The sequence below is a fragment of the Aulonocara stuartgranti genome (assembly GCF_965226115.1).
Source record: "Aulonocara stuartgranti genome assembly, chromosome: 17".
NCBI lineage: Eukaryota > Metazoa > Chordata > Actinopteri > Cichliformes > Cichlidae > Aulonocara > Aulonocara stuartgranti.
Genome location: NC_138953.1, coordinates 29,565,132 through 29,592,582, shown reverse-complemented (window position 1 = coordinate 29,592,582; position 27,451 = coordinate 29,565,132). Strand labels below are relative to the sequence as shown.

Here is a 27,451-nt window from a genome sequence, read left to right as displayed (position 1 = left end):
TCTCCCTGAAGTCAGAAGCAGAGTCTCTGGTCAACCTCTGCCTCAGGCTAAAAACCCACCTTTTCCCTCTGCATCCTAATATTTTAGGGTTATCCTACATTTTTTTACTTCTATTTGTTAGGGCATATGCTTCATGGATGCATTATATTTAATAATTTAGATCAGCTGTAGTTAGTTGCCATCCCAGTTCATTTATAACTCTGATCTGCTGTGAAATGTACCCACCAAGATGTCACTGTTTCCTTCTTTTTTTCCACCTCTGCTCTTTCCTTCACCTCTTCTTTTGGGGGGTCATCCTGATATTTTATAGAATGATTCTCTATTACCAATATGGCCATGTGCATAAATACTCACAACTCATACATATTACCCACACACCTGTCATTTTTTCAGAGTGAAACACACAAAGTTAAAGGTCAGTTCTAGCTCAAGGTTGAGGTTGTGTCTATCCCATGAGAGCCCTTTCAAGTAGACACACACTAACACACAGGCCAAGACATAACATTACAAAGAGAAGGCTTGAAAAGGCTATGAAAGGATCAATGAATAATTTAACCTGTAACATCATATTTTTCCTAGCAGTAATATATACACAAACCAGCTGCATGTGTGTGTGATGTGTGTGTCTGTCACTTTTCTTTCAGTGTGGTGAATGTGAATGCCCTGTACGCTGAGAGGTGGCTATTTTGGCGGTGTAATGTGATGTGTGGGAGTATTATCAGAGCTGTACGTATGACAGACACACAGCCCTAGAGCTGACTTCCTGGAATTGCATTTTGTTGGCCCTCTCCAATATGAGACCTGTCACCTCACTCCCTCCAGGCCATGCAAACCGTGATTGAGGCATTTCTGTGAGGTGTCACTATCAAGGGCTTATGAAGGTTTTTGTGTTTCTGTGTATTGGCTTGCATGTGATGGGTAATAGGCTGGTTTCAAGACTATATTTCTTTTCAACATTTTCAGTCATTTTGCCCTCTTACCCTTTCTTTTCTTTTTTCTTACCTCTCACCATCCCACTGATCTTCACCTCTGGTGCCTCCTTCTTCCCTCTCCCTTCCCCCTGTCAACACTGTCATAGCATGGGAAGCCCTGAGTGTATTACAGACCTCTCACCACTAGTTCTCTTTATGGTACTTTCTCTTTTTAAATTCAATCAGGCTTCTATAGAGCCACCAGAACCATTTCAATTTACTACGTGGATGCAACAGGATGGAAAGTCCTACGCTAACATAAAGGTCTAAATGGAATTGAAGTCTAAAAGAGAGAGAGGGAGACGAGATATGGAGGAAAGGTGTGGCAAGGGGGAAGTATTGAAACAGTGCCACAGAGATATAACCGCAATAGAGTGGTAAAAATAGAGAGAGGTGGGGGAATTAGGGTAGAGCGGGTAAGAGAGAGATGAGTGAATGGGAAGAGTCTGAAGTGTTACAGGGGATATGAGGCCAGAAATGACAGTAGGGGGGAGAAAAAGGAGTGAAATGAAAGGTGGGAGATAAGATAAGGGCATACAGTAAGGAGAAGAGGTGATAAATATTGAGTGTTTTTTTATCATAAGAAAATATGATGTGAAGTGGCTCACCAAGCAACAGTTTTTTTGAAGGACTGCATCACTCTAAGCATCTGTGATACTGCGAAGTGCTAGTGTACTGTGTTAGCTGGGCAGTAGAAGGAAATACATGATAAAGTGACGTACTGAAATGGGAATGTAAGATGAAGACAGTTTTTTATTTGTAAGTCAACTAAATTGTCTTTCTTAACCCGTGGCAATTGTATCTTTGAAAAAAATATTGAAGCCATTGCCATCTCCTCAAAGCAATCCTTTTGACCTCAACTTGCCTACTCTCTTCAGGGCATCTTTCATTCACTCTCCTCTTTGGGCCAAAATAGACTCCTCATGTCAATCCTTGCTTGCTAGCCCTTTGTGTGTTGTGTGGAGGTTAAGTGTTTTTCTTAGTACTTTTTCAGGCGAATTGAAAAGTGCCTTCGCACTTTGCTCTCGCAGGGATAGTTGCCATTTCAGTCTTGCTGAGTCATTCACTGAACCATGAGTGTCCTTCATTGGCTCAGATGTATATACCTCGCCATCACTTCTGATTAGAAAAGATTATGATGTGCGAGTGTATAGGCGTGCCAGGGTTTGCGAAGGTCAGAGAAGATGGGCATAACGCTCATTCAGTCCACTTTATTCTTTGCTTTCTGACCACTTAACAACTTAAAAAGCAAGAGCTAAAGCTTGGTATGCTATGACTTTCACCAAAGGCAGAACGTATGAATTAGGATATGACTGGCTCAGATAAGTCTCCCTCCATCTGTCTTCACATGTGCTCCGTACTAACATATAGTATGCATTTTCCTGTTTGCTAGTTTTCTGCTAAGACTGTTCAAACAGTGTGAATACCACCTTTAATTGGGTCCAACACTCTTTACAGTTTAACCTGAAGTCTTTCAGTTTTTGCCAAGCAGCAGACTCCAGGGCTAGAAAATGAAACCAGCTTGTAAGTGCCAAAAGCTGTGGTTCCTTGAATAGCCACCTAAGGCTGGCTGCTAAAGCGAGTCAATCCCCACAAACTGCTGTGGCATATCGCCCAGCTTCACAACAGAACTAAACAAAGTTTACATCCCTGTGTAAAAACCAGTTTGGTCTCAATAGGTAATTTCTGCCTTTACACGAGCTGCACGTTATTTTTTAAAAAAAAATTCATTTATTTTATAATTTAAAAAAGAATTCTCAGCTTGCATAATTATTGCCCACTTTAAATGACAGGTTAAAGTCACAGGTGGTTTTTAATTGGTAGAATTATTTGACAAAATAGTCTGGTAGCTCATAATTTAGCACTCCACCCTCTCGTCTAAATATGGTGATTTCTCCAAAAACCAATATAACGATAGCCATAAAGTGAATGCCTGTCTATATTTTTTGTTATACTCAATTATCGGTGTCTGCATTATACTCTGTCACCTTTGTTTTTTTACTTCCTAGCTTACTTTAATAAAACAGTCCCCTTCCCCCTGTGGGAGTCCATTTAGAGCTCTGCTTGTTAATCAGTCTTGTTTTTATAAGAGGGAGGTGAACTCTTAAAATACTTAAGCACTGAGCAGGGTACAATCAAAGCAGATACAGTGTTTATCTGCACCTGCCTATCTGTCTAGAGAATAGTGTGTGTTTATGTGTGTCTGAAATTGCAATTGGTATTTGTTCTTAAGAAAATAGCCATTTGATGGGGCCATACACGAACACGCCTCTGTGCCATCACCTGCCTCGCTGTCTCTATTCATCGGCATTGTACACTGGGGGTTAAAAAGGCATAATTTGGGCCTAGGAGCCTCCTATTGTGACATTCAGAGATATTTACCTCTCAGTGGTCTTAATTGCTCAATGAAGCATGCGAGACAGCTGAACTTCCCCTTGCTTCCCACAGCCCTCCTCCATTCACGGGATTGCAGATAAAGGGAAAAAAGCAACAGTTAGCTTCCATTAAATGTAAATGGGAGATATGTTTTGTGTTCCACTGGTAGCTTTGGAAAATCAGACTGCAATACAAAGCCTTTATGCATGGATGGTGTTTCAGCTCTTTTATGATTACTAGTGGTTGGGGACATTTATATTGTTAAACTTGCACTAAAGACTCCAAAGACTCTAAATCTGTCCATCACTAAACAGACAGCAGAGACAGCCATTTCTATTAAAAGCATGTACATGACAACCTTTAGCAAAAAAAAAAAAAAAAACCAAACTTGTCAAACTTGTCAAAACCCTGTAGTGAATAGTAACAAAACACCAGTGGACAGGTTTGAGCCCTTGCTAGAAAGGCACTTACTTAATTCTAAATTTAAAATTGAAGAAAAATAGATGTGGCTGTTAAGTAGACCTTAATTACATTAAAATGCTATTACCGTCAGCTAATCGGTAATTTACCATAACAATAGTACATTTTTTCTCTTATTATAGAGGTGACTGCATAATTACCTCATGTTACTCATAAACCCAAATTCACTCATGCCCTACATGAAGAAGCATCTTGTGGCATACATCTATATTTAGAGAGCATGCTGTAGCAAAATGGTAGAAGAGGCCTGTAGCAGCAGTAAGGTGGTGATTTGTCTTTGAGGCTCTGTGGTGTTTTCTGTTTGGCACCGTCAGCTAAACAGGGCCATCTCATTTCCTGTTGTCTGCAGGAAGCAGCTGTCTGCTACTGCTACAGCCGCTGCTGCTACTCAGAGCCCCTGGTCATCAATCTCCTTGTTTTAATTGGTCTGCACCACACTGTGACAACACACACACACATACACACAAGTGTCTGCATACATTTACGAAGTACATGCAGAGACATAGAGGTGAATGGAGGTAGTATGTGAGAGCGCACAACCATGTATAGACAGAATGAACATCTGTTGCAAATATATGGACACACACCTGCTTGCTGTTCTGCCAAACACAGATAACCACAAAATCAACATCACTGTGTTTCTCCTACATTTGCCATTATTTATGTCCTTTATAGCCCTCCATGTTTACCTTATACAACTGTATCCGTGCAGTACAGGTGAGTGTACAGAATACAGGAATAGTCTCTTTAAAATTAGTGTTGTTGGCCTTCCTTTCTATTTTGAGGTTTTTTTTTCCCCTTCTTCATCTCATTGGCTGCTTTGTAGACTGCATGAAAACACTCACAGAAACAGTGGATGCTACCATCAAATCCACTTAAATAACATTCATTAGGTTGTGTTGACCATGTCTACATGCCTAAATGAAATTTTTTTTACTAAATGTGATTATTAAGCACTATAACTAGTTAGCTTTGCCCATTCTTTTGTAATTGGTGGAAGCCAAAATTGGAGTTCAAAGATATACATGCAAAGACTGGCATTGGCTTAATCACTAAGCCACAGTTGGAGTATGTTTGTCGGTAGTTTTTAACCCCACATTTTGAAACCAATCAAACATTTAAATATATATTTAGTCTTTTATTCAAATTATACCGCATAAGTGGAGGCAAAGGATGCAAATGTTTCCCTAAGGTGTCAAAGAGCAGCTGATTGGTTATTTTTGATTCTGAGCCAAATCATTAACTTATTCCTCTTGAATCTATGTCACAAGCTTTATTATTCTCTTTATGTATACCTACCTTCAGTTAAAACAAAAAAAGAGGAAACTATCCTGTTAACCTACAAGAACTGTGGTTACCTGACAGAACGTTTTACTTAGTGGAAGTTTGTTGCCAAGGTTACTAATTAAGGAGGTTTGGTGTGAAAAAAATTTTTTTCATTCAAATTATGACGCTAATCTCTTTTTTTGTTCTTCTTTTTTTATTGGGGTCAAGCACCAAATAATGGGAAGCAACTATAATAGATGCATCAGAGTGGCAGTCCTTTTTCTCTCATCCATTGTGGTGTACATGCAGCTTGTGCAGCATAGGGCTACAAAAGGATTGACTTCTCTTGTCATTTTTTACAAATCTCACTCTTCCTAGTTAAGGTTCTGATAATAAAGCCCATTTATACCTGCTTCTCTGAGCATGTGGTCACACTTGCTCACCTAATTTCCATAATACATTTGCATCCCCCCCGTTGTTGTTTTTTTTTTTAAATCTCTTTTCTTCTCTTACAAAAACACCTGCTCTTGCACGCACACACACAGGCCACTGCACATACTGCGAACACATACATCGAAAACACACCGAAAGCCTTCAGCGTATGCGATGCAGCAACGGGGGCAAGAACAGGGTGTAAACAGCAGGGAGTCTGGAAGAGGCGTGGGCGGTGTGTGGGAAGACCATATGCATTTCACCAGGGACTGATGAAAACACATGCTCACACACTTAATCACACACAGTATTGTCACATTAAGAAAAAGATAAATAAAAAAAACAAAACAAAATAAACAAAAACTATTTATCAGTCACTTTCTTTTGCTTTCCTCTGTATTCCAGTCTCACATACCCAGCCATGCAGAAAATCTTGTGTGGGTTAAAATCGGTACATAACAAATGGCAACTTAGTTCTTATTCTAAATCTGTTTATTATAAAGAAAGCATCTACCTTTTAATTTTAGTCTTTAAGCCTGAGCTCCTAGATGAAGCTGACACAGTGCCATCCTGTGGTGAATGTGGCATTTGCTTGCTTGGAACATTGTTCATCCAAAGTTGTCTATAATATAAAGTATTCTTTGACTCAGTGCTGCTGTTATGTGCTTTGAAAGCTCTTGAGTAGATCTTTATATCCTCAGGTGCAGCTTCATCAATGTAAAACCATTGTAGAAATAATTAAGTAGTGTGTACTGGAGTGTGTAATATCCAAGAGAATCAATGTAGAACATGCAGTTGGATAACAATTAAAAGATGGAAATTAGTTGGAACGGACACTAATATTACTTGTGAGATAAAGCCAATAAAGTGTTACCTATCTATTGAAATCCTTTTATGAGTTTTGAAATCCCCCTTAAGTGGCTCGTACCGTTGTAAGAAAGATTAAAATAGTGATTTCAAGTGTCCCAGAGATGTCTGTGCGTGTGTGTGTGTAAGTGCGACACACTTTATAAGTATGCCATGGATGTAGTTATGCACAGACACAAACTCCTGCTCTCACTTATCCTGCTGCTCTCTTATTTGGCAGAGGTGCTGTTTGTCCTGTCCTTGATGTGTGACAGGTCTTTACAGAACCAGCCTTCCTCTCCGGGCAGTGAAATCAGAATTCACCATAGCCGATAGGTTCGTGCCTGAGGGGAATTCAGGGAGATTTAAAAATGCTGAGTCCCTAATCGATCTCAGCACACTCTTATTCTGCTGTCTTTCTTAAATCTCTGTCTTTATCCCATTTCTCTTTCAGCATCATTACTCTGCTGCTGCAGATAGATGATGGGATCCCAGCCCTTTCCATTTAAAGATGCATTTGTTACCTTAGGTTTAGTTTCTAGTGGGAGATTAATTCAAAACTGCTCTAAAAACATTTTTTGTCCTTGTCTCTTCTCATTTGTTTTACCTATCTAAAAAAATATTCCAACCTTAGCTTTCTCCGAATGATCACAAAGCCATTGGGATACAGTAAATTCACTCATTAGACAGTTTCATGTTAGCATAAATATATTATGCCTGTCAGGAATGTTATTTCTTAACATGATTACACATGGGGCATGACACCTAGAATTATCCAGCTCTAGACCCTAGGCTCTGACATCTGTTTTCTAATGACAGATAATTACATGATGTCAAGTACAATCATCTACAGTGGCTGCTAAGAAACTGTACTTAATGTGCAAGTGTGCAGCCATGTTGGATCCAGAGTGAAATACAGAGTTTAACAAACACTGAATTTGAATGAAAGTCTGGGTATGTTTTTATTGTTTGGGGCTTGTATTGTCCGCATGCCGTGTTTTGGAAGGGTATGAGTGATGGAGTCTTGGCATCTGTGTGAAGATGTGTGTGTGTGGGATCTGCTGCCTCTGAAGCCACTCTGTCTGTCGTTTAGAAGAGAAACTGGATTCATTTTATGTTTTGTGTCTGCCTGGTCACTGCTTCTATTGCACCCGTGGTGAAGGAATAGCTGTTTTGGAGAGATTGCTTCAACCTAAATGTAGCAATATGGAGTCAAGTAATACTTAACCTTTTTTTTTTAAAAATACATTACTTTGGTTGTACATTTTATTAGTGATAAATACTAAATCGTTTGATTGACAATCAGAAGGATTGCTGTGAACCATCATCTTAAATGATTTAACAGGGTTATTTTTTTATGATCGTGATCAGAGATTATTTAAGTATTTGGTGAAATCCCATCAAAATGTGTCAACAGTAGAATTCAATAGTGAAAGAGCATTTCCACCCACACAATGTGAAGAGAACTCAGGGGAATGGGACTAAACAAACAACTGTATAGTCTTTAAAAAAAAAAAAGACACTTATCAGTGAGACTAATCAGAAAATCAGAGGCAGATGAAGTGATGGACCTATCATGCCTGGTGCGTAGTGAACAACCCTGTGGGGGCGGTGTTATGACCTGAGGTGGCTTCAGTTGGTCAGTCAAGGTTCAGAAACGTTATGTTGCCAAAGAAGGAAGTCAGCTGACTCCCTGAATGTACTGAATGACCAGGTTTTTCTGTCAGTGGATTGCTTTTCTTTCCGGGCATAGTCCGAGATGACAGTGTCAGGATTCATTGGGCTACAATAGTGAAAGAATGCTTCAGGGAGCATGAGACATCATTTTCACACATGGACTGGCCACTGCAGAGTCCAGATCTTAACCCCACTGATAATCTTCAAGATGTGCTAAAGGAGACTTTATACAGTGGCCCGACTCTCCGGTCATTAGTAAAAGAGCTTGGAGAAAAATGAACGTAAAAATAAAGTTAACAGCAACTCCTTACATGTATTGCTTTATGATATTATCCTTTTGGAAGATCCGACTGTGTTATCGTGGTGTCTTTAAGCCGTTTGAGTAGTGACATTAAGCACTATATGTGTCGTTTGTGGGTTACAGGGACTCACTCTGAAATCCTGCTGTCCCTTCAGTGATTCATTTCCTTTGTTGGGCTGTGTTGCTGTTTTTTGCCAGTCGGTGTGTCAGTGACTGTCATATTATTTTTAGGGCAGCTGGAAAAAAGGTGTGTGTGTGTGTGTGTGTGTGTGTCTGTGTGTCTGTGCGAGTAGATAAGCAGATTATTTAAGGTTATTAAGATTTCACACACAGGGGTGAATCTACACGGCATTATTGCTGCTGTGTCTCTCCACTGCTTCCACAGCGGCTCCTTAGCGACTTGGCTGACACCTCTGCTGTGTACACCTGCCATATGGTTGACTGGTGTGTTTTGTTGTCACCTCTCAATGAAACTGACATTGTTAACATCACATTGGGCCCAATTATAACAGCATCATCAGCTAAATGGGCAGTGTTACTGAAGTCTGGTGGCATTAAACGCATCTTATTAATGAGTAATTAAAAAAAAAAAAATTCTGTTAATTGGAAGCCAGTTAAGAAAGCATTTTATGTATTTGCCCACTGGTAACTTTACTAGTATGATTTTTTTATGAGGTAAGTTAGACTGGTATGCAGGTCTAAATGCACATTTATTTCTGTAGAAATAAGAGAGCCTTAAGGATGTTGGCTGCTTTTATGAAACAGTACTACTTTGCCCTTTAAAGCGTGTCTGAAATATGCTTTGGCTACTTAATATAGCGAGACAAGACTTGTTCAGGGGAATAGAAAACTTTTTTTCCACCATTAATGCAGAGAGAATTCAAACCAGACAAGTTGAGAATCTATCAGACCAAGTCATTTTCTGTTGTATAGTGCTGTAGCTCATGATAACAGGTGAAAATGGTAGGTTAGACAAGTGTAAAAGCAAGCTCAGATGTAGCCTTGAGAGATCATATTAAGCTAGCTGTCATTCTTCAGTGAGAGGACAGTCTGTCTCCCCATGTTTCTGTTTGAGATTTTGCTCGCAGTGTCTACAAATGGGCTTCTACACGCTGCAGAGAAGAGTACTTTCTGAGTTTTTAGGCAAGTTAATGGCTTTTAGATGGGTATGTTTGTGAGGGCTTGCATGTGTGTTTTAACTTCTATGCTGTCATTTGTTATCACCATCATCAGCATCATTAGAAGTATCTCTACGGTATGCCATGCCACCAGCAAGGCAGACGTTTGGAAGATGTGGTTGTAATGATAATAAGCTGGGAGAGATTTTCTTTTAGGATCCATTTGGAAGTCACAGCTCGTCTGTGCTTTTCCCTGTGTTATTTATCCATTTACATTTTAACCAGGCTCACTACTCTATATTCCAAATGATCTCTCTGAAGCCACTCAAAAACATTTTGTTTAATGTGTGTTGTCTTGCTCACTGAACATGTGCTCTTTGGGCTGTATAAGCACTGTGGGCCCCAACAGTGCTTTTAGCCAAGCTACCTTTGCTAAACTTCCTCGTATCACCCATGGGCTCTGTATCCCGGGGAATGGGCCCGCGGCTCGGTGCCAGATGGCTGTCTGGATACACAAAGCCGTTTTACTGCCTCGTCCCTGCTACATTACTCAAACGTTATCACCCCTGCCTACAAAAATCCATCTGTGCTCACACACCAACTTATAGATTCATCATCTTGGCACTTGTATTGAAACAATGACAATATTGACAGCGTGCGAGGGATCGCAGAACAACACGATGCACGTTCAACCTGGCAACTTTTATCCTGTGATCAATTTCTGGAAATGAAGTTGTCAACAACAGGAAAAAAACCACACACACACACGTATGTATGTATGTATATATATGTGTGTGTGTGTGTGTGTGTGTGTGTGTGTGTGTGTGTGTGTGTATTTATATATATCTTGGCTCCATGGTTTTGCAAGCTTGACGGTTTTAATGAGGCCACAGAAGAGTTTTTCCTACTTAACTTTCTGTTGTGGTGAGTTTCAGTGGGAATCAATGGAGGATTTAGAATAGGTTTAGGTTTCTTGCTCACCCTGTCTCTCTTGCCTACTCTGACACACAAGGATGCACGCACATACAGAAACACACTGGCTCAGCTCTTGCTGACTAATTGGGTACAGTTGCTGAGTAGTGTGATCCCACGGCTTGTGCTCATTGTGTGCTTTTTGAGATTTGTTTTTATTTGTGGGCATTTTTGTGTGCGTGCATGTCTGTCTCTCTCTCTCTCTCTCTGTGTGTGTGTGTGTGTGTGTGTGTGTGTGTGTGTGTGTGTGTGTATGCAAGCTTTAGGTAATCAATCATCCACCTTCACTGATCTATATTCCAGTATAGACTAAGTGTCACTAGTTGTCTGCAATGCTACAGCCTGTGGGCCCTAACTTCCACTTCGCATTACTAAAGCACAGAGACAGGTTACCAGGCAATGGTGTAGCCGTCTTTTTTTTACAAATGGTTATGTCCAGCTGAATCTCCAATTGGAGTTATCTTCACAGCCTCAGACCTGTATTATGTTCATCTCCTGTCTTCACTTTTTCAAGATCTTCCCACATAAAGCATTTCGTTTTTCCTTGTCTTTACACACTCTCTGTTTCTCTGTTCTGGAAGTTGAGGTCATACATTAACTGTCTTATAGGTCAAAGAATTCTGTTGTGAGGAGTTTGATTTATTTGTGCATTTATATGTGCTGAGCGGTTGAGAAGGCACTTACTCTTGCATGGTTTGCCCTGTGGTGTGTGTGTGAGACAAGGCCAGTGACCAGTGATTCTTTGACAAACGAGGTGTGTATGTGCCTCTACAAACCCATATATAACTGTCTGACCCTATCTGACCAAGCAGACACCAGCGTTTGGGAAGAATTCTGAGAGCATACACTCTGCAGCTGTGATTGGTTCATATTAATAACTCTGTAAAGCTCTGGTGTTTTATTTTATACTTTCCATTGTGTTTCTCTGTACACATCCACTATTGCAAACACACAGCTGAGAGTTAGCTAGTCTAACTGAAGTTTGCCCTAATGGCTCTAAGGAGCTCCACTGGAGCCTTTAAGCTTTATTGCCCTACTGAAAGGCATCTTGAGGGGCATTTAAAGCTTTCCAAAATTTGCTTCTATGGCAGACCTTACTCCTTGAATTGATGCTGGATCCAGTGATACAGTGTTATTGTGTTGCTGGTGTCAAGCCTGTATACTTCAACATGAGCCACTACTCACAGGTGTTTTTCTGATGTCTTAAAATCTGTATGTTTTTCCTTTTCTTTTCAGATTCATTAAGGAAATAGAGATGAACATGGGGCCAGGTCAAGCCAAGCAGTGCCAGCTTCGAGCTTTCCTCACTTACTACATTAATGATCTGTTCCTTAACCAGGTTAGTATAATGACAAATTGATGGATTTTATGAATTCTCACAGAGTGCGATATCAGCAGTCAGTGCAGCGCTTTAGTGAAACACCAGCTTTCCCAGAAATCAATCCCTCACATTAAGAAACCGCAGCTACGCTTCATTGTAACTTCTTCCACTGCAGTCAACATCTGCTGTGGTTACTAATGAACTAAAAAAAATTCAGGTAGTGTTTAAAAAAACAAAACAAAACTCGACCTAATTTAAATTTAGCTGTTATCCCTTTCAGTATTGTCTACTTGTACAATTATGCACTTAATCTGCTGTGTCAGCATTTCCATGTCAAAGTCCTTTGGTTTCAACACCATTCTGGACAGAAAGACCACAGCGAAACAAAACACATATTCTCAGTTTTCTCTGTGAGAAGAAGCACAATGGCACAACAACCAAATTTACATCTTTAACATTTTTTTTTTGTTGCTTTTTATAGACACTTAGAGACTCAAACTCTTTTAAATGCTGGATTTTTAAAAAATGTATTGTAGATGCTATTGTATTTATATATCTCCTCTCACTGAACACTGATTTTTTTTATACTGCATTCACTTAGTGTAAACTTGTGAATACAAATAAACACAAATAAATTTGACTTAGTGTAGTTTAATTGATTTATTTTTCGTACTGTAAATTGGGTGGATTTAGCAGTATTGCCTGTTTTTAAAAGAATAAAGTAAACTACTTTTTTGTTTTATTTGGATTGACATAAAATACCAATAGACCAATAGGATTTGTTGGAATAAGAAAACACACATCACTGCAAAGGTTCTTAAGATACCTTGAAGAGAAATCAAGGTTTTTGGGTTTGGGGGGGAAAGCTACAATATTTATAGAAAGATTTATTATTTTATGTAATTATTTCAGGCATATTTAAGTATAATTTTTTTATTTTTTATATTTACAGTTGCTTAGATATTGCTAGATAGTCTGTGGTAATAAACTTTTTATAACATTGTATATGTATAATAGAGTAAACAATACACATATATCTTGACATCTTACATCACATGTTGATTTCCTGCCCTAATTTTTAGTTTCACTTTAACATTTTGTAAATACATAAACATACATTCCCAGAAATGTTTAATATAATGTAACTGAAGCTGCTCATATTTTTGAAACTTGCACATTTCTAGTAGTTTGGATTGTTCATTGTTGTTAAATGACTAATGCTTGCTTACAGAGTGTGTGTTTAACTTTTTTAAGGCTATTCAAAAGTTCAAAATGCTGCTGTGTCTTCGCTCTAGCCTGCCTCATTAGCTGATAACCTTTAAAACTCTGCAGTGAAGAGGGGGAGGGAGCAAGACGCTCACAACATTGTTTGCACCGGGCCTTTATTTCTCTCCCATTTAGATATTGAAATGTAGGCATATTTCTATACTTTGACTTTTTTTCATCCCCGTTTCACAGTGGTTTCCTCAGATGCTAAATTTGCAGTCTTTTCACAACACTAGAACTGCATCACGCATAGGTTACCCACAAGGCCTTATTTCTTAAGAATAAAAGCTCACTTCACCTGCGATTTTAGCTTCTTACATCAGGAAACCACAAGCAGTGTTCGTGTGAATGAAAGGAAGCTCAACGGGAAGAATCGGAGCCAAACCTGATGTTTTGAAGCATGGACTTTCAGGGCCTAGTCATGTTCAAAACGAAATGGCATACTACTAGAGACCACTGTTGCGTTTGAATTTCAAGGTCTTAGCTCAGTAGAATGAGGTGTGCTAATGCAACTACACGTTATTTTCCAAGTATATGTGGCCATAGATAGAACATAGATCTCTCCCTGTTTGCAGGTTCATGTATTTTAAACAGAAGAGTTTCCTGCACAAATTAAATCTATTCTGCATCAATCTGTGTTTTATTTGTTTGGTTTAAAACTGCTTTAGCGGGCAGCACGGTGGTTAGCACTGTTGCCGCACAGCAAGAAGGTCCTGAGTTCAATTCCAACATCAGGCCGGGGTCTTTCTGTGTGGAGTTTGCATGTTCTCCCTGTGTTTGCGTGGGTTCCCTCCGGGTACTCCGGCTTCCTCCCACCGTCCAAAGACATGCAGCTCGTGGGGATAGGTTAACTGGATAATCCAAATTGTCACTAGGTGTGAATGTGCGAATGAATGTGAGTGCGAATGGTTGTCTGTCCCTGTGTGTTGGCCCTGCGACAGACTGGCGACCTGTCCAGGGTGTACCCTGCCTCTCGCCCTATGACAGCTGGGATGGGCTCCAGCGCTCCCCGCGACCCTGAAAAGGATAAGCGGAAACGAATGGATGGATGGAAAACTGCTTTAGCACAAATGGAATTGTAATTCTGCCTCATGGAAACATTTGTCTCTCAGTTTCTTAGATTTTCTTTTCACTTTTAAGTTACCTACATGATATGCTGTTTTCAAGCTGCGATCTATTTTCCCAGCTATTTTCATTTATTGCATCTTTTGCCAAGTCAAGCGAAGCCAGCTTTATTCATAAAGCACTTTAAAACAGCAAGTACTGACCAAAGTGCTTAACATTAAGAACAGAATAAAAATGCAAAACCATTAATACAAAAACAATTCAAAACAAGTAAAAATCAACTCTCATACTGTGGCTAATGAAAAGAGGTAGGTTTTACGAAATTACTTAAAAATGGATTGTGAAGAAGTCCTTCTCTGGAAGCAAGGTTTTGGAGGAAGTTGATCATTTACTTGATTACTGATTACCTCACTCCATGGAATGGCATGGAAAACAGATCTTCATTCATTTCCCCTGTAAATATATTATTTGACGCAAACTTTTGTCAATCAACCATTAGGTACGGACAGAGATTAATAAGGAAATCGAGGCAGTTAGCAAGGCAGCTGATCCTCTGAAGATTCTTGCCAATGCTGATACCATGAAGGTTCTCGGTGTCCAGAGACCCCTACTGCAGGTAAGAGACACTCACCATATTCCAATCAACAATTAAATGCTTGGTAATAGCGTTCAACACTTGTAAATGTACTGATACTATGTATGTAATGGAAACAAACGTGGAGAGTATTGCCAACACAACTCACACAACTCAACGTCACAAATTGTGTCCTTAAAAATTATCATCAGGTTAAATCAACAATCTTCTCAGTGTAAAGTGGACACCTGAACACTCATGGACTGGACAATGATTGTGCAAAGGGTGACTACCTACAGTTGCAAAGAAATCATTTGATATGTTTCATAAATACCTAAAAGAAGAAAAGTATTTGTGTGTTATTAGTTCAAACAGATTGTTTATAATTATCACTTCAATGAGGAAAAGCCTGGTAATTCCATAGGGTTTCCAAACTTTTTACTGCAATTATCTACCAGCTTTGATCAGGTTTGTCAGCACTTTTGCTTTATCTGGATACTCTGAAGTGCATTGGACTTTTTTGGTGTTAAAAACCTCACAAACCTGTGTGCACCCACAATATGCGAATAGCACATGTCTGGATGCATGCAGCTGTTTACGTACATTCACCTCACTGTTTTCTGTGAACTGTTTCTTGGTTTAGGTTTTTAGACAGACAGATTCAGAATCCCTTCTCCCTCACTTTCTCTCTCAGATCATTATGATCAGCCTGCCAACTATTTCACAGGATCATAATTAACGCTGAAATCGTGCTTGATCTTTTTGGAGCTGTTTCTAAGTGGTGGTTACAGTGTGTGACACACGTGCACATATATGTCGTAGCTCTTATATGTGTCTTTCATGGGCCTTTTTCTGCAAAAAACAAATTTTTGATAATAATGGCTGACCTTCTGAGGGTTTTGTGGCTGAAATTCAGTGTGTCCATGACACACACACACCACATGACTGTGACACTTCATGGCCGCTGTAGCAGAGAAGAAAAATGGCTTCACTTTTTAGATGTTTCTTCATGTTGTGCCTATGTGTGCAAGTGCAGCTTTCTCTTTAGGTGTCCTAGTAATTATTTCCTGTTCAACAGTCAGGGCCCGTGCACATGCATGCACATAGTTGTTTTGTTATTGTCCTGATCTTGTGATATCTACCTTGCTTTATTTTGTTGATTCGATTTTACAAACTATCGAATCAACTCATTGTGACTTGCTAAAACACTGGCTCACGTGGCTGATTTTTGGCAGTCTTTTTAATTCAAAACAGGTTCGTGGCAGGTTGAGGATTATAACAATGCCAAAGTCAAGATTCAGACAGTTGGCAAGATTTGTCTCAGCTGTCAGATTCTCAATGTTTAGTGGGTATGGCTGTCTGTGTCTCCAGTATTGTAAAAATGTATGTTTTGCATGCACGCTTTATTTTTTGCATATCGGTCTATAATATGAATGTTTGTATGTAAGTGTGTGTTTGTCCACGCAGTTGTCAAGGAAGACAGTGTCCCAGTTTGTTTTTGCTGTGGGTGTTTGTGCGGCAGACCTTGGATATGAGTTGTCAGCTCGTGTGTACGCGTATGAGTGCGTGTTTTGCTGTGTGTGTTTGTTTCTGTCAGAGCCTTACTGTCTGCGCGCTTGGTTTTCTCACTGGGAGGGAACAGCGGTGGCAGTTCATTACAGAGAGAGAGAGACCGTGGGCGTTTGGAGTTCAGCGGGGTTTGTTTACGGCTCGGGCCCCTCCTTAACGAGGAGTTCAGCATCTTGCTAATTATGCTGCTGTGGCTAATGAGCCTTTCTGCTGATAGTGGGGAGTGCAATAAAACACTCCTTTTGTTTGGGCTTTTTGCCTTTTTTAATTGGGCTGAATAAAAGACCCTTCCCTGCTTCTTCTCTTGTGATTCACATTCTAGGGTCAGGATGGCATTTGTGTGTTTATGGTAAGTTTTTCATGTGTGTTTTGGTAGCAGTTGTGTATGTTTTGCTACCTGTGTGTGATTTTGTTTTTGGCCTCCAATTTGAGAGCCATCCTACTGCTTTCTTTGATGGCCTTCATCCACATGGCCACTGTTATGACAGACTGCGCTCTCTCTTTCACAGTGTGGAGTTTTTCTATTCACTTAGTTGTCATGAGAGCTTTTGATAATGGAGTTTGACAGAGTTCATCCAGAGAATATATACTAAAATAGTTTTTGAACTGGTTCTGCGTAAAGTACTTTGTCAGGAACTTCTATCTAATCATATTGTGAGTCTCTGTGCTTGCACTAGTTAATTAAAGATTAATCAGACGTGTCTTTGTGTCTACATATCCATGGTGTTGGTGGACACATATGTACTTTATGTGCCCCTTTTAAGTCCCCTACTATTTTCTGTGCCAGATGCTATCAGAAAGAAAGAAAGACACACACTGGAATCACAACCAGCATGGTTAGAGGAGGGGGAATAGCCCAGCATCGCTACACAACATTAAACACCCTCTCTTATACACCTTGGCTGCAGCCGCATACAGCAAACCATAGGGGAGCATATTTTATAGATGCATCTGCTCTCTGCAACCACTGAAGCAAAAATTTATGTGCGCAATAGTTTGAATTGGAAGAAGATATTAGCATTTGGGGTTTGGGGTTTTGTATGGTGCAGAATTTCATTGAGGTAAGAGCCTAGCGGCACGCGTACATAGACCATTGGTCACTTTTAAAAACCTGTGTATACACAATAAGGCATAATTATTGTGTAATCTTTGTGTTTCATATATATACACATATACAGCAAGACAATATGTATGCTATCCTATCCTTCTGACCCTCTGTGATACAATATGTGGTGGGGTTACCCATGGTCTTTTTTTTCATTGCTCCCTCACATATCATGGGTAGAATATTTATGAATGCATATCCATGACATTAACTTTTGGAGTGGATCATAGTTATTAAATATATTTATGTTTTATGAATTATTTGACCTTTTGTTAGTGATATCTCTGCAGGAGAAACAGACAGAGTGACTTTGTGGAAAGGCTGCACAAGAGTCAAGGTGAATATCACAGCTTATGTTTGCTTAAGCAGCCTTTAATAAGCAATAGACATTCAGTCTAGGCATAGGTTAATAAGTTATAATGATAGGGGCAATGGTTTTCCTATCACTAGGTACCAGCGGTGTCAAATACTGTTTTTATATATCATGTATATGTATTCATCAAATTGATATGATTAAGAGGTGACACTGGCTGTATATTGTCCACTAGGAGCATGAGATAAGGGCTTTCTAGGGCTGTATATAGCTCAGTGGGAAAGGCTAATGTCCATTCATGCATCTGTGTGATAGCATAGCCTGGGCTGATAAGTCTCCAGAAGAGAGTTAATGTTTAAAAAGAAAAAAAAAACAAGAGCAAGGCAGCCAAGCTACCGATGTCTGCCTGTTTACAAATTCTTTCAGTTTTTCTGGTTACTTTCTTTCTTGCCTTGTCTTTGTTGCTCTCAGCCACTCATTTATTGTCACCATAGTTATTCCCATTTCATTCTTGTTTTTCTTTCCTTTTTGCAGGATCTAAACAGCAACTGTAAAGCAACACACAAACATACACGCCGGTAGCCGCAGCAGTGTGATGCTATCTGTCCAGAGTGTTGCCACTGATTGATTCATTTAATTAGAGTTAGATCGAGGGAAAGGAGTATAGACGGAGGGAGAGATGGGGAATAGAATAGAAGAGCAAAACAGGATAGGGAGGGTATGGTCACTCTGCTGGATAGCTGTGGAGATTGGCTCCATTAATCTTGGTAGAACCCCCCTAGTGTCCCCTTTACACACTCACTTTGTGACGTCCTAACATACAAGAATACACAGTGCGCACATGCGGGGACACACAACTGCAATAAGACCAACCCACCAGAACACATTTCCCAGGCCCTGAAGACCGTGATGTCGAGCCACCTGGCTGGCCACTTGGTGCGCTTGTGTTTCTTAGTGGGTCTGTGAGTGCAGATGAATTGTTTGTATTGAGCTTGTTTACTTCATTAGTCAAGACCACATCAGAGCCATAATTACAGTACACATCAGCCCTCTCTTTCCAGCTAAGTATCATTCAGCTTGGTCCCCAGTGTCTGCGCACAATAGCCGCTAACTAGTCCTTTTGTATCTGCATGTTAATGGAGTAATTGTCTGTGCATTTGTTATTCATATGTGCACCTATTTGCATGTTTTGGGTGTTTGTCTACAAACATAACTTGTTCTTGAGCCAGATGAAGACTGATTTCATTCACTCGCTATCAGCTGCCAGAGCACTCATGGTATTGCGGATGTGTTCAGCGGCCAATGGACTGCTAATGATGTTGACCTTTTAGATTTCATATTTACATGTAGCTTTGTGAGAGAGAGAAGGTTGGAAGCAGGCACGCATGCAGACACATACACGTGTTAATTGTGCATGCACACACGCTTCCACCTCCAGTAACTGTAATGACACTGACCTTTTTATTTGCGATTATGTGTGTAGGCAATGTTTATTTGTGGAGGGTTGATCGCTTCTTGTTGATTGGCTCCCTGCTTTCCACCTCACCCCCAACCCCAATCACGCCCTTGCGCACACACATAGACAGTGGAGATGATGGTGCTGGTGGTGGTGGGATTCTCTTTATTAAGGAGACTCTCAGCTCCCCGTTCCCATCAACAGACACAGCAATCACAACACAATACACCTGTTAGCTGCATCAGCCGTGCCCTGTGATTGTGGCACAAGTGGAGGTGGGAGGTAACAGGAAGGGGGGTATTAGGGTAGTTAGTATACACACATGAACAGTAGACACACACACTCATTTACTGCCTCAGCACACTGGGAGATGAACAAACACAACCATCTTCACCAGAAACAAAACCATCAGACAGTCCCACATTTATTAGTAAAAGGTTTGTCAGGGGAAAATGCTCAACAACCATTTTTATTTGACCAAAATCGGCATTTTCACAGAGAAATAAATAATATAAATGCTTTCCCATTTCCCAACATTTTCTCCTGACTGTTGCTTGGAACCCTCTGCTACATTATCTGTCATGAAAGCGATTGTGGCCAAGCATCCGGTTGACAGTTTTACAGCTATTAAGAATTATCGAGAAATAAAGCACCTTACCATTCTTACCCACAGCACTTTTGTCTTTGCTTAAAATTAGTCCCTTCAATCTTTTTTTTTTTCCTCCTCGACCAAGAGACACAAAGTTGTAATCACTAAGTCTACATGGTGCTCTCTAGAGATTGTGTGATCTTATGTTCTCATCTTGGTAGTAGCACCTTCAGTCTATCTTTAATATTTAATTAGTGCAGAAGTTTATTTTTATTTTTCCACAAAATGAACACTATGACTTCCTTCTGAGTTTGTTCACCTCAAAGGCTTATTTCTCTTCTTCCTCCTTCCTCACTGCTGAAGGTCTAACAATACCTGCCACCCACCTTTGTCTGGTTATCTCACACCAAACACATGTACTCCTGAGGCTCACACCCAGCTGCCCTGGGCCAATAACCTGCCACTGCCATTGATATGTGACACAGCTGTACTTTTTTTTGGTAGTATTTTTTTAAAATATATTTTCGCACAACTATAATAGTTATATATTATTAAAAAGAATTGTGTGGTGTATTAGAGAGAGCCTTTAAATAAGCCAAGAAAACACCTTGAACAGCCCTGGGTAGTGCATGTTCACACCACGCATTGCTTCCACAGAGTTTCTGTGTGTAACAAGACATAATCTTTGCCTTTGGACTGAGTCAGTTACAGAAGGAGAAGTTAAAATGTCAGCTCAACCACAGACATGCCCTCTGGTTTTAAAGAAAACAGGCTGAAGGCTCCTGATAGAAGGTTTTGCTTGAATTTTTAATCTGCAAATGAAAATCTTTGTGTTTTGTGAGTATTGTTTATGTTTTTACATGTAGACCTAATGCTTAACACAGAAAACACATGCATTCCCCCAACATAAAGCATTCAACTGCATTATAAAATATAACTTTCATTCACCGACATGTAAATCAAGTTGTTGTGATAAATAATTCATGGTATTTGCCAATATGTGAGAAGGTAGTTGGGGGAACCAAAACACACACACCAAAAAACTGGGGGATTATGGGGTGATTACTAGAATGGAGTTTGGGGTCACAGTGGAGATTCAAATGGCACATTTGAACTCCAGAGTGATTCCCAGGATTAGTATGTGCAGAAGCTCCATATTTTACCCCGCATTTGTGTTTGTGTGTGGGCGTAAATAGGGTGTGTGTAGTGTAGAAGCCCATCTGTAATCATTCAAGTGTGATATTGCTCCTCATCTCTCAATTAAAACACTTGCGAAGCTTAATGCATGTTTGTATTAAAAGTCATGATTGTGGTGGTGGTGGAGGAAAAGATGCATTCTTTTAATACCTCAATTTGTCCACCCGCAGGTTGTGTACAAGCATTTATTTTATAGTAACTTATTACGCCTTACTGTGGCCATCATAGTTATATCCGTTAGTTTCCATTTCTCATTTTAAAAATATCCAGCCTCACATAAATATGTGATTAGATTTTCATAATTTTGATGATGAGCTGATTTTACCAACGGTTCTACAATGTTGGCATTTCATTCGATGGCACTCAAAACTACATCTGTTTTGCCATTTTCAAAGATTTCATCTGGAGTAACTGAGTGTTCGTTATGTTACCGTTTTAGATGAAAGGTAAACACAATTATGTTTACTCAAAGGTTATGAAAAGATTCAGGCTGAATAAGCGAAATGAGTTGTGGAAAGAGATCAGTCAACCTCAAAGCTGCTTTCAAAACTTCATAAAGAATTTGCAGAATATTTGCTTTTGAAAAAGCTGTGACATCAATAAAAAACAATGCATTTCACACCATTTTTATCTCCCAAGTACATCTTATGTTTCTCAGTTCTCTCAAAATCTTCCAGATTAGTTAGTTTCTCTGTTTTGTTTTATATACAGTCCATTAGAGGACTGATTGCTTGTACTTAATTATAATTGATGGAGGGAGTTCATGTGTGTTTGTATAATCGTCAGAAATAGACAGTTTTCACAGTTTTTGGCAGTGGTGTGAAAAACAAAAAGACGCCATGATTCAGCAGGATGATACTTATCCCTCCTATGAAAGCAGCCAGAGTATAGTAATTTTTCACAGAGTCCAGGGACAACTTTCTTTTTCACATGTTTTTATGTGTATATGATAAGTGGGAAGTATATACAAAATGTTTGAAGTCCTTGAATGTTGGCATTGTAAAGCAATTTTTTTATGTAACAAGCAACAGTAAATCACAAAGGTGGTCTTCTTGGTATGATTTAAGCTGCTCTCTTTAGTGGTCGCCATGGCAGATCCTCTGCCTCCATCACAGCCTATCCCTAGCATAATCTTCAGTCACAACCCTCTAGCACCCCTGTACATATCTTCTCCTTTTCTCACGCTGTCCTCTCATATACGTTCTCCTCTTCCTTTGTCTCTGGCCAAAAGTAGCACACCGTCACCGTTTCCACCGTCACTCTGTTGGCTAACAACACCAGTGGGCCCTGACCTTTTCATTATGGAAATCTTGTTTTATATTATTCGCTTGTTTGGTTTGGCCACAAATATGTGGCAAATGCCCTTCCTGGCCATTTATCCAGGCTTAGGACTGGCACTAGAGGTACACTGGCTTGTGGCACAAACTAATTTAAAAAAAAAGACGTTATTCACACACCTGGCATTGTGCCCCTGTTTAAGCTTGACTTTTTAAGCTTAAACAAACTCAATTACAAACTACACACTCATTTACATGCATACACATTAGAAGCAGCATGTGTTGCAGTTAAGCAGGCACAACCATGAGACCCATCCGGTGTGTGTCAGGGGAGTCTTCAGAGACTGGCTCTCCTGTGACGTTGATGAATGATCTGTCAAGACAATGTCCCACTCATGCCCAATTCTTCTTTACCCAGGAGAGGAGAACAGCCTTTGTTGGGGGAAAGGGGGGCAGCCAGGGGTTATCTTTCTATGTGTCCCATTTGGTGTGTGGGTGTGTGTGTGGTTGGATGGATGGATGCACGTGCTGCTGAGGTTGTGTTATTTTATCAATCCGTGGTCAGACATGAATGGGATGGGAGAGGCATTACACGAGTGAGTGGTTTTGGGTTAGAGCATGAGTGAAATGTCAGAGAACATAAGGTTAAACACTCTGACCTCTGCACAACCTCAAGGGGTACCCCCTATTTTAATGGGGTAAATCCATGATCCGTTTCCGATTCAAACCTGAGGCCCTCATCTCTCGCTTTCTCTTCTCACAGTCATCTCTGAAAACACAGTAGAGAAATCTCATGAAGCTGTTATTTAGCCACAGCCTGTTATTGGACTTTCCTAGTGAGCTTCAGTAAATAAAATCTTCTTATTCCTTCTACCTTAAATTTTTTAAAAACCTGATGACACGTTTAGTAAAACAAATTCGGCTAGCGTAGGGAGTTTAGTGATCGCATCCCTGTTTTCTTACTGTAGTAATGACATTCCCTGTGCTGTGCTCTTTTTACTCTCTCCAATAAAGGAAACGACTACTTTGAGGGTGGTTTCTGTTGTGATGACCATGCATTGAGAGATTTTACCGCTGAGGCGCCAATCTGAGTGCTAGCTCTGCCTTCATTAAACCACTATAGCTGTGGCCTTCATTTCCAAACAGCAGTTTACCCCAGCAAATTCAAGATCCATTTGCACAACCCAAGTCTAATTTTCTGTGATGACTGTGTTTATCTAGTAATGATGTAAAACGAGTAGCGACACAGTGCAACCATGTGCAGCTTTAGGGTAATAAAATACTAGGAAGTAGAATTGCACAAGAAATATGGGTGGGTTGTTTATTTTGTTTGTTTTTTTCTCGATACCACATCATGTTGACCTTTAAGCTTGAATCATTACACAGAGGGAGAGCGTAAGATAGACATAGATTGAGAAGCATGTCTACTCCTGTGTAACAGTCAAGTAAGATGGAGGATATGTAGCAGAACTGGCTTTCCCCTACCACTCTTACTCTCTCCGTCTAAGCCCTCCCTTTCTCAATCTGTCCCTTGATTACTTTTTAATGATTGCTGCTGCCTAAGACAAATGGCTGTGTTAAATGAGCAAATTAGACAAGGGAGCTGAGTGCAAGAGCATTTGTTAGAGCAGGAGTAATGGATCGGGTATCCATTGTTTACTCTTCTCCATTCACCGACTTGGCCTGCTCTTCAGCTCTTTGTCCTTAAAGCAGGAACAGGATATCGTTATGATTATGGCTGCACAAGAACTTGTTGAGAATATCAGATTTCTAAACCAAAATTTTACCTTTTCCTCACTTTGTTTAACTTTTTCCCTTGAGTTTACATTAATGCAATTTTTTTGTACTTGCTCAAAGACGTTAATGTTAATCTGTGGGGGTTTTTTTCTGTTATGTTGCATTTGCCGGAATACTGCACTTTTATATCAACTGATCATCACTTGAGAATATAGAACCTTATGATGAGCATGCAAGCCATGTTTAATTTTTATCATAGTCATACTGCCACTTGTCTTTTAACAATTAATAGGTCTTGCTACAGCATCAGCCCATTTTTACAGAAAAAAACTTTGTTTTTATGAACTAATTAAATCCAAATGACTAATAATTATGAAAGTACTGACTTGTTTAAGTTTACCTGACCTTACCATACAGCTGACCTTCCAACCAGACCCCTGGAAAAGGCAAAAAATTCTTATTATGACAACATTATCGACATAGTCACTGTAACAGAAAGTAGCAATGATGAAATTACTTTTTTCATCTTCTTATATAATCCAGTTTACGGTACTAGCAGCCTACACAATGGAGGGAAGGTAGCGGCTGCCTGAACTACATTAACAGCCTCCTCTCCTGCAGGGTCTGTGTAATTCCTTCTACCCTGGCAGGCTGACAGGGAATCAGGCATGGACAGTAAAGGGTGCTCCCTTGGCAGAGATGAGGCCTTGGTTAGCACTCCATGGGTATGGGCAGTGCTATGGATCATTACCTCCCTCATTGGAGTAGCTGCTGTTTGTGTGTGTGCATGTGCATGCTCGTCTGCATGTGACAGAATGAGCGAAGGGGAAACTGAACAGAGAAAGAGCTATTAATATTAATATCATTTTATCACATCAGGGGTTCTTTCTTCTTTTTTTGATGATCAATTATAGTCACTACTGCCCCCTTTAGTCTAGCAGCCACTTAGTCATACCAGATAGTTAGTGACCTCGAATGTAATGGAACCTTTTTTAAAAAAAATGTATTACAAATGGTAGAATAGTAGATATAATACTTGTACATGGTAATTACATCTTTGAGATCCAAGACGCTCATAGCTTATTTGCATACAGTACTGTGTAAACGTCTTGAGCCACCACTCATTTCTTTATATCTTACTTCCAAGTAATAGTTGAGCAGTAGTTCTCCCGGCTTTCTGGAGGTTTTGTAAATGTTTTCTATGGGCAGTGGCTGTTTTTTCACTCATTATCAGTCAAGTCTTTTTACCCGATCATTTTCAAAGGAATGTTTTTCTTGTTTGTTGTTTTTAAGACAGCCACTTAAAACTAACCATGCAGTACCATCTGGAAGGCTTCTGACTGGCAGTGGCTACTTGTTTTAGGATGAGATAGTGCCAAATATAAAAGTAAAGACAGACAATGCAACACTATCAGTCATGGATTGGCCTCCCCAGATCCCGGTTCAAGCAGTGTGGGATTATCTTGACAGTGAATGCAACAAATGGCAGCAAACATCCAAAGAAGAGCTTTAAAATATCCTTCAAGAAGCCTGGAGAACTATTCCTGAATACTACTTAAAGAAACTACAAGAAAGCTTGCCTAAAAGACTTCAAGCAGTATTGAAGAATAAAGGTGGTCAGATCAAATTTAGATTTTATTTTTGCCTTGTTTTCTGTATTTCCATGTGTGTTTGGATGTTTTAATGCATCCTTCTACCTATTTTCCATTTTCCTAGTAAAATATGAAGAACAGATGGATGGCTTGAGACTTTCACACAGTGCTACATTTAAGGTCATAGTAAATAAATGTTGACTTTGGAATATGCTGTCTGCTTGTATATGACATTTTGGTAGACAGCACTAAAAAACAAGGTGCTATGCTACTCTTGCAGCTGTTTGTACCTTGAGTAACGCAAGTCATTTTTCATTTTATCAGTTTTTTTTCAAAAAAATGTAGGTTTTCTATTTCGCACCTTCACTTGAAACTTCATATGAAATTCACATAGTCAGAGAAGGGATACGAAGAGAAATAGAAATCATTTGTTTAAGATTGGCTTTCTGTAAATGGTCGCAGGGGATTATTCTGCACTTCACTGTGCTACTCTTGTAGTTTCAGAGTAGCTGCAGCAAGGCTATCACCAGACTAATAGTGAGTTATCACTATTATTACAGATGTAGGCTAGGATTGGTTAAGTGCTGGGAGCAGCAAACTGGAACATACAGAGTTGTAATCTTATTTAACAGCTCTCAAATTGCTCAAAGGTGTGTGTTTTGAAAAAGTTTGTTTGATGTGTGTAAGTGTGAGTGTGTCTGGGGATATGAAGCTGCTCTGCTGTTCCCGGGCCAGCTATTAGTCACGCAGGAGTGGCTAATCTGTAATGGCTGCTGTCACAGCCCTGCCGTGGCTCCTGGTGATGGGTGCACTGTGACAAATGCGCACACACTCACTTTAAGCCTGAGAGCACACACAACACAGAAGTTCAAAACACACACGCACAAAAATATGTGCACTCACGCTGATGCACTTACATACAAAGAATCAAACCTTTCACTAATAGTCTTAAGACTTCTGACAAGGTTCCCTGCTTTAGTCGTCAGTCCAGCCTCAGGTGAGGGCAAAGCAAGGGAATTTGGATTACTCCAATTACATTGCTACTCCAACAGACCTGATGTGAAGTGACATCTACATAAATGTTAGTCTACCTTTACCCTTTTTGTTTATTACTGAATTTCGTTTGTTTTTTCTTAAAGCTGAAATCAGAGATTTTATGTTTAGAGTTTAAAAAAAACCCTAAAACTGTTTTTCTTTCCATTTAGAGCACAGTGGTGGTGGAAAAGGCCATCCAGGATCTGATGAGCCTGATGCAGGACCTGAGTGCCTACTCCAACCAGTTCCTTGAGATGGTCTGCGACAAGCTCAAGGAGTACAAAGAAATCTGCAACACAGCCTACAGGTAAAAAACACAGAGAAGGCTGGCAGGAAGCTAAAATATAAGGTTAATTGTTATGGTTTGATTTATACATTGTTTTAGAAATTTGGTTATTGCGTTTTCTTACAATCACACACACAGACACAGTGCTGTGAAAAGCTGTTCATCTGTGGCCTCTGGTACCATGTAACACCTGGCTAGAAAAAGAGAGGACTAGAGGATATGGAGGGGGGGTGATAAGCAGGGCAGGAGACACAAGAAAGGACTGACAGACTGCTGGGAGTCCATCTGGACCCTGTCACAGGTCAGCCTCAGTCTCACTGGGGCCTCCGTGTGATAAAGTGTGTGTGTTTGTGTTGCTGAACAGGTCTCTGTCTCCCACAGCCCCACTTATGTGTGTGGTTGCAGATGTGAATGTGATACCCCGGAGTGCTTGGGGTATTAGTAATAATTGCAGAACTAAGCAGTTTCTCTAACATAGGCACAGGCAAACAAAGCAAATAGATACTGGCACTCTGCCACAGATTGTCCTCAAGCCAATTCACGGCTGCTGTAATTTTATTTTATATGTCAGTAAAGATGGTCGTAAATCACATTCACAACTCTCTGATTAGCTCGTGTTCTGTTTGTTAG

The 27,451-nt window shown here is 39.9% G+C and overlaps 1 protein-coding gene across 1 annotated transcript in view; it reads left to right on the top strand.

Moving 5' to 3' along the window:
• exoc4 (exocyst complex component 4) overlaps nucleotides 1–27,451 on the top strand; it is a 140,697-nt gene that overhangs the window by 75,364 nt on the left and 37,882 nt on the right. The window contains exons 12-14 of the mRNA XM_082510001.1: nucleotides 11,676–11,778; nucleotides 14,591–14,707; nucleotides 26,706–26,842. Coding sequence (XP_082366127.1) covers nucleotides 11,676–11,778; nucleotides 14,591–14,707; nucleotides 26,706–26,842 — 357 coding nt within the window. The remainder of the gene's footprint in view (nucleotides 1–11,675; nucleotides 11,779–14,590; nucleotides 14,708–26,705; nucleotides 26,843–27,451) is intronic.